This window comes from Gossypium hirsutum, chromosome A01 (assembly GCF_007990345.1).
Source record: "Gossypium hirsutum isolate 1008001.06 chromosome A01, Gossypium_hirsutum_v2.1, whole genome shotgun sequence".
Taxonomy (NCBI): domain Eukaryota; kingdom Viridiplantae; phylum Streptophyta; class Magnoliopsida; order Malvales; family Malvaceae; genus Gossypium; species Gossypium hirsutum.
In genome coordinates this window covers 53,787,175-53,796,174 of record NC_053424.1, presented here as the reverse complement: position 1 = coordinate 53,796,174, position 9,000 = coordinate 53,787,175, and the positions used below count along the sequence as shown (strand labels likewise).

At 32.1% G+C, this 9,000-nt stretch overlaps 1 protein-coding gene across 1 annotated transcript; it reads right to left on the bottom strand.

The window, feature by feature from the left end:
- Nucleotides 1-7,033: 7,033 nt before the first annotated feature.
- LOC107901972 (uncharacterized) lies at nt 7,034-8,774 on the bottom strand. The gene is made up of 4 exons (XM_016828169.2): nt 8,253-8,774; nt 8,013-8,077; nt 7,685-7,737; nt 7,034-7,600 (listed from the first exon to the last, which is right to left on the bottom strand). The coding sequence occupies exons 1-4, from the start codon at nt 8,502-8,504 to the stop codon at nt 7,122-7,124; spliced, it is 849 nt and encodes a 282-aa protein (XP_016683658.1). The 5' UTR covers nt 8,505-8,774; the 3' UTR covers nt 7,034-7,121.
- Nucleotides 8,775-9,000: the final 226 nt, after the last annotated feature.

Sequence of the window (9,000 nt, the reverse complement as noted above, 5' to 3'; positions counted from 1 at the left end):
CCGGAGTCGGACACGAGATGTTAACAAACTTTGAAAAATTTTTCCAGACACTGCCCAGTCTGAGTACTAGTCGCTTCAAAAATCATATCTTGAGTTTCACAACTCGAAAATCAGTTTTGTGATTTTTCCCTGAAACTAGACTCATGTCCCCACCTATTTAATTTTTTCTAGAATTTTTGGTTGGGCCAATTAGTACAGTTTATTAGTCAAAGTCTCCCATGTTACAGGGGTCGACTACACTGACCTTTTCCCATTACGACTTGGATATCTCTCTGCACAGAGCTTCAATACTGATGCCGTTTGTTTCTATGGAAACTAGACTCAGAGAGGAATCCATACATATATGGTATGACCCATAATTATCTCTGGTCAATTTATAGTGAATTTCCAAAGTCGGAACAGGGAATCCAGAAACTGTTCTGGCCCTGTTCCACAAGAACCCGAATATCTCTTACTGTACTGTTCATATGATTGTTTCGTTACTTTCATATGAAAGTAGATTCATCAAGGTTCGATTACATAATTTATTCACTATTTAATTCCACTCCTACAAATTCTTGTGATTTTTCCAATCCACACCACTGCTGCTGTCAGCCTCTGTTTTCAAAGTAAACCTTACCTATTTTCGGGGTTTCATGGACCAACTAGGGCCTTGTCATACATATGCCCACATATGATCATACTTAGCCATTCCAATGGCTGATCATTTGCTCAACACTTCCATTCCAACTATAGTTACATCATGAAACCATCTATACATTCATAAACACGAATGGTCTAATGCCATACTCCACTTCTACAAGCCATTTTCGCATGGCTGTACACTTATACATTTCATAAAGTACTCGAAAAACAACAATGGGTAGTCCTATACATGCCATATCAAAATTCAACCAAAATAGTACCCAAAAGAGCCTTTGATAGTGTGGGCGACTTCGACTTCAAGATCCCGAGTCCGATAGCTGGGGAACCAAAAATCTATAAAACAGAGGAGCAGTGTAACGAGTAAGCAATTTATGCTTAGTAAGTTTTGAGCAAGGAATTCCAGCATAAACAAAGAATAACACACATTTAGCTAAACGGAATATTTCATAATACGCAATTTACCGATATCAAACTTGCTTCACAACATTAACAACCCTTATGTACATACACAATAGACTAACTTAGCCGAAGGCCGGTAGCTCGTTTATCAACTGAGCGAACATTTATTTGTAAGGGCTCGATTAAATTCAACACATACGTAACATATCCCCATATTGGGATGTTTTTCGAGTATTCGCTGGAATTTTACAGCAAGCTCATTCATTACCAAATCACGTACCTTCGGGATTTAACCGGATATAGCTCCTCGTTCAAATGCCTTCGGGACATAGCCCGGTTTTAGTAACTCACACAATGCCTTCGGGATATAACCCGGATTTAATAACTCGCACGAATGCCTTCGGGACTTAACCCGGATTTAGTATCTCGCACAAAGGCCTTCGGGGCTTAACCCGAAATTTGTATCTCGCACAAATGCCTTCGGATCTTAGTCCGGATATATTCACTTAGCACAAAGCCTTCGGGACTTAGCCCGGACAGCATTCAATTAATCAAGCACATCTAACAATAATTCATGGCACATTCATATTTCATTTTCATTTGCGAAACTCAAACACAAGGCACATATCGTCCTTGCACATTCGGCTCAATAGCCACACATAGAGCATGATTTAATCACATCGTAATTTAAGCTCTCTTACTCAAGAACTTACCTCGGGTGTTGTCGAACGATTCCGCTAGCTATTCAACCACTTTTTCCTTCCCTTTATCGGATTTATTTCCCCTTTGCTCTTGAGCTTAATTAAACAAATAAATTGATTTCATCATTTAGGCATCAAAAAGATGAACACAAGGCACTTAGCCCATATTTATACATTAGACATTAAAGTCTCATACATGCAAAAATCATGCATCAACACAACATATTAGCTAATTTCTTTCCCCTTGGCCGAATATGCATGTCTATTTTTGGGGTCGATTTCAACACTTAATACACACATATACACACTAGTAAAGCATCCTCCCCCTTTTCATCAATTTAACACATTCATTGCTCATTAACATGCAAAGTTACATTCGGCCTTAGCACACATCTTGCTAGCCGATTCTTCTCCATTTAGCAACAAATGCACATATGTGCTCACACAAAAATGCTAAAAAGGAGGTTCAAGAATCATCAAGCCATCATCACATGCATCATTAACAAGCTTCATATTTTGCATGCAATGGCATTAACACAACCTCCACCTAGGTCGAATCTTAACTCATCCTCATGCCTCATCACCACAACATCAAACACCAACCAAGAATGATGCATCCATGGTCAAGTGCCAATTCCATCACATAGCAAGATTTAGACCATGGGCTAGGTAGAACTCAAGCTAACGACTAAAACATGCATGCATCTCATGGAACATCATCAAACATACCTTAGCCTAGCTACATGCATGGCCGAATCTCTTCACCTTTCTTCTTCTTTCCTCCTTAAAATTTTTGGCCAAGGATGAACCAAAGGATGAGAAAATTTTTTCTTTGTTTTTCTTTCTAATTTAGGCTAAATGAAGGTGAGAAAAGGATGAACAAAGATCTTCTCCTCTCTTTTCTTTAGCTCACGGCAATGGGGGGGAAAAGAATCAACTACACACTTTTTTTTTGTGTATTCATCATACTCCTTTTCATTATTTAATTTCTATGCCTATTATTTTATTTTTTTCCACCCATGATGCACCAACAAAACATGTCTATGACATGTCTTGGCCATCAAACTTGGTCTACCATGCTTGTCATGGCCGACCACTACTAGTAGGGGGGAAATTTGACATGCAAGTCCCCCCTTTGTCCACATGCACTAATAGGTCCTCACACATTGACCTATCACATTTTAGAATTTTCTCACATAAGTCCTATTGACTAAATTCACATGAAATCAACCAAATTGAAGCTTGAAATTTTCACACATTCATAATTACATATTCTAGACAATAAGTATCACATTCAAACATTTTGGTGACTCGGTTTAGCGGTCCCGAAATCACTTCCCGACTAGGGTCAACTTTGGGCTGTCACATGTTCTTTCCAGTTGTTAAGCATAGTTCGATTCGAGCTTTGCTTGGTATTGTGGCCATGCATGATTTGGAGCTTGAGCAGTTAGATGTAAAAACTACATTTCTGCATGGAGAACTTGAGGAAAATATTTACATGCAACAACCAGAGGGTTTTATAGTCTCAGAAAAAGAGGACTATGTTTGCTTGCTGAGAAAGTCCCTTTACGGTTTGAAACAGTCACCAAGACAGTGGTACAAGAGGTTTGATTCCTTTATGACTTCTCATGATTTCAAAAGAAGTAGTTTAGACAGTTGTGTTTACTTTAAGAAAAACAATGATGGTTTTTTTGTGTATCTACTTCTTTATGGTGATGACATGTTGATAGCAGCAAAAGATAAATGAGAGATAAGAAAGGTTAAAGCCCAACTAAGTGAAGAATTTAAGATGAAAGATTTAGGACCAGCAAAGAAGATACTTGGTATGGAGATTCTCAGAGATAGAAAAGCAAGTAAATTGTACCTAAGTTAGAAGAGGTACATTGAAAAAGTTCTTTGCAGGTTCAATATGCAGAGTGCTAAGCCTGTTAGTACTCCTTTAGCAGCCCATTTCAGACTTTCATCGGCCTTGTCTCCTCAATCAGATGATGAGATTGAGTACATGTCACATGTTACATACTCTAGTGCAGTGGGATCTCTCATGTGTGCTATGGTTTGTTCACGTCCAGATTTATCATATGCAGTCAGTGCAGTTAGCAGATATATGGCAAATCCCGGTAAAGAACATTGGAAAGCAGTTCAGTGGATTTTAAGATACTTACGAGGCACTACTGATATTTACTTACAGTTTGGAAGAACTAAAGATGGAGTTATAAGGTATGTTATGCTGATTTTGCTGGAGACCTTGATAGAAGAAGATCTCTCACAGGTTACGTCTTTACAATCGGAGGTTGTGCAATTAGTTGGAAAGTCACTTTGCAAACTACAGTCGATTTGTCTACCACTGAAGCTGAGTAAATGGCGATTACTGAGGCTTGTAAAGAAGCTATTTGGTTGAAAGGACTATTTAGTGAACTCAATAAAGACCTTCAAATCAGCACAGTATTTTGTGACAGTCAGAGTGCCATCTTTCTTACAAAAGATCAAATGTTTCATGAGAGAACAAAACACATTGATATTCGATATCATTTTGTTCGTGATATTATTGCTCGTGGTGATATTGTTGTGAGCAAAATTAGTACTCATGAAAATCTTGCAGATATGATGACTAAGTCACTTCCTATAACCAAGTTTGAGCATTGCTTAGACTTGGTTGGTGTTCATTGTTGAAGTTAAACCCTTAAGGGGTTTTATGGAAGAGGTGGAGAACTTGTTTATTGAAAGTTCACGATGAAGAACTTGTTCATTGAGAATTTGTGTCAAGGTGGAGATTGTTAGAATTAAGTGACTCAAATTCTTATTTAAATAAAATACGATGGAAAATAAAATAAAAGTAAAATTCATATAGAACTAGACTTCTTTTATTTTATTTTAGAATAAGGTTTTTAAACCTTATTAAACTCCATCTATTTTATATTGATTAGGATAAGGTATTTCAATCCTACTAGAATATGGCTTTGCAAACCTATAAATAGACATAGTCTATTCCTCTTGTATTTGATTCAAATTTTTCGACATAGTGAATTTTCTCCTCTGCCCGTGGTTTTTTCCCAAAAGGGTTTCCACGTAAAATTTATGTGTTCTTTATTTTATTTTATTTTATTTTTCTCAAATATTATCAAAAAAATTTACATGGGATTAAAAATAAAAGGAAATTGAAAATAAGGCAATACATTTTTTTGAAGTTGGTAATATATATTTTTTAATTGTAAAAATGAATACGTATTTTTAATTATAAAAATGTAATACATACTTTTTAAAGATAAAATAAATTTAAATATTAAAAAACTAAATTATTTTTAAATATTAAAAATTATTTTTACTATTTTAAATATGTTAATGTTTAATTTTGAATATTGAAAAAAATAATAATTAAATTATTTTAAAATATTAAAAAAATTAAATGTTTAAATTTGTTATATCCTACTTTATTGTATTTCTTATTTATAGTTAATGTTTATTTTTTTACGTTTAAATTAATATTAAAAGTAAAAATTTAACTAAAAATATTTTGTTGAATAAAATTAATATATAACTAAATATGTAATTTAAAAAATTACGCATTCTTGACCTACACAATTATTATTTATATTTTAAAATTATAATATATTCAAATTTTGTGCTGAATTTTATCAAATAAAGATAATTAAATTAAATTAAATTAATATACACAATCAAGAAAACTAATTATAAATACATACTTAAGTTTTTTTTAAAGTTAATCGAAATTTATCGTTTAGAATTTTATTAAATATATGGATTTAATATTAATCCATTAATTTTAATAAAAAAATATACGAATTTATTTAATATGTTTTCGATATTAACATTCGCTCATCAGATAGGTAAAATAAATTAGTAAATTCTCCATAATTGTCTCTTATATTAAATTTTAATAAAATTGGTTCTATTTATTAATAAAAAAACATAATTTTTTTAAACATATTATATCAATAAAATATTTAAAATTTACTTAAAAATCTATTATCCATATTTTATTAAATAAAAATATTTTGTAATAAATAAAACTATATTTGTAAAATTTATCAAGATTTAAATCTCACTAATAAATTTTATTATTAGAATATTATAATTTTTATTTTAAAAATTAGAAATTTTTTAAATATAATCTAAATCTCAAATGTTAATAGACAAAAGAATCTGTTATAGAGAGAGTTAATTATATAATTTTTACTTCATAAAAAAATTAATGGATTTCAATTATTTTAATTTTTTTTATTTGCACATATTTAATCATTGATAAATTAATTAGAGTTAGTATTGAGTTGATGGGTATATGATATGAAGGGGAAAAGTTTTTTGATACTGATGTAAGTCTTAAAGTGGTTTTATGTTATTTTAGAATTTTTTATACGATTAATATTTTAATAATTCAATCGACATTTTTTTTATACTGATCATACATGTTAAGTTTTGCATAAATTAGAAACTTCTAAACTATTAATTTAATATATAAAAAACTTTCAACTATTAAATACATATTAATATATATAATATTTTAGATCAGTATACTAGAAATATTGGATAAATTTAAAAATTTAAATACTTGACAAGTACAAATATATTGATAAGTCCAATAGTTAAATTATAAAAATATTAATCATAAAAAAGTTATAACATGATGTAAAACCACTTGAATTTTACACTAATGCAATTACATATCTCCTCATATATATAATATATAATAAATTTAAATAGTTATTATAATTGAGAACGTTTTTAAATGATAACTAATATTATTATAATGAAATTTTATTTTCATACTTTTTATATAATTTTTAAATAAAAGGGTTGAAAACACATACCTAAAAATCGAACACATTAACAAAAATAATATATAAATATTTATTACTCCACCTATAATCATCGCATAAATTTTTTCTTTTATTAATATTGTAATGTCTCATTGAGATTAAATTCAAATATTAGACGCTGAATTTTATATAAAATCTCCAATATATTTGGAAAAATGAAAATCTCCAACACTAATTAGAGATCTACAAAACCAAAGGAAAAAGAAAATCAAATAAAATATCTATTCGCCTTAGCATTAAAACTGAATAAAAGAAAAACCTATATATTCAATTAATTTATTTTTTCCAAGAAATTTTCAGACCATGACTGGATTTTCATGCACTTTCCTTAGTCAAAAGATAAACACTAATTATCTCATGAGGTGGCTCCCCACGTATACGTATTTTTCACTTCATAATCTAATCAACTAGAAAATAATTACAATTAACCCCATCATCATTCATTCATAAGTATAATAAAACCACCAAAATTTATATCATCACAAAACATAAATAAATAAATAAATAAAGTCTGGAAGCAGTGAGTTTTCATGATTGGTTTTTAATTATTAATATTATTATCATCTGTTACGGCAATTACATTGTCGTTTTGGCCTAGCAAACTGCTTATCGATCGAGCTTTAACCATCCCCAGCTTCACTCTCTTCTTTATCGTCGTCATCAATGGCTTCTCTTCTTGTTTCGATAATAGCGGCTGCTCTTCCTTCATTCCTGCATTATTATTATTGCTACCCAACGATCGGCTTCGAACACTTGTAATACACCTAAGCCTTCCTTTGCCTAAATGATGTTCACAAAGAGAGTAACCAACAAGCGTTTGTTGACAACATCGCCATCCCCTTCCATTAACACGACTGCACCTTGAACCTTCCATTAACGCACCGTTTCGACCTTTCTTCTTCCCACTATTATAATTATGGTCATTGATAATATCATCCTTTTTCTGCATTATTCTTTCGAAGCTCCCTCTTCTTTTCTTCAACGGAAATGCCTTCTCTCCTTCACACCAACTCCCAACACCTTTATTCAATGCAATCAAAGACCCAAATCAAAAAGTGCAACACATATATATATGGACTCTACTTTCATTAGTTGTTTTCTTACCTTGAAGGGATAGAGACCCAGTTCCTAGTTCTTCATCAAAATCATTCTTTTTCCTAGAGAAAAGAAAAACAAAGAAACCCAGAAAATTACAGCAGAAGAAAAAGAAAAGACTTAAGACTATGGTGGTGGATAGGCAAAGCTGATATAAAAATAACCTAAAACAGTATTTCCACTTAAAAGTAATTATATTTATTTTAGTGTAGTTTTCATTTTCTTTTACTAATGTTGGTTAAAAAAACTTATTATTTGGGACCTTTTTTTTTTTAACCTTTTAGTTTTTTACTACAAGATTTCATGAAGTAAGAAAAAAGAACATTAGCTTTCTTACCTGGCAGTATAATTACTCTTCTCTCCATTTTCTCCCCTTTCCTCCTCTCCTTCATGCTTCAAAACCTAAAAGAAGTGAAAAATACAAAGGATCTCACTTAGGTAATTTGAATATACGAAGCTTTCATGGGTGCAAATCAATTTTTCATTACATCAAACACTAGTGCACTTAGCAACCTTAAAACTATGATCGAAAATGAAAAAGAAAAAGAAAAAAAAAGGAAAGTTGTATTGAACTAACCAAGTAATCTTCTTTCTTCTTTAGCTCTTCTCCACCATGTAATGTTGTTGTTTCGGGGAAAGCTGATGAATCAGGGCCTTGGGTCGGTTTCTGCCTTCGGATCGGGTGATTTGGATGATCAGCAGGTGGAAGAGGCTGCCGCAGAGGCGGAAGTTGCACCACCGGAGACCGGTTAAAGTTGGGATCTGATGAAAGAGGTGGTGGTGAAATCGAAGAGGAAGGTAGCTGAGCTTGCCTTTTCCTGATCCTCATAACCGATGCAATATATAGTTTTTCTTAAAAAGAAAAATCGAAGAAAGCCAAACAGAAAATCAAGAAAAACCAGAGAATGAAATGGTTCCTTTTTTTCTATGAGAAGAAAAGAGGGAAGGAAAACAAAGAAAGTGCAAAACCCAAATACTACAACAACTACTATAACATCATCAAAACCAAGAAATTTATTTGTATATTTTTTTATAAAAAACAAATTAATAATAATAAATCTAATATAATAGCCATTTCTTATATGTCTCTTAACTTTTTTATTTGTTGCAAATCAGTCACGGAAAGAAGGAAGAGAGAGAGGGGGGAAGGGCACGTGGAGAGCACGTGATTTGGGAAGGTTGGTGACCGGTTGAGGAGGTAGGCGGTGGAAGAATGAGGCGATGCCAGGGTGGCAATGAAAGGGAATACAAAAATGTTGGGAGTGGGTAGTTTTATCGTTTATACCTTTTTGATGACATTAGTGGTCCCTGCTTCTTTCAAACAG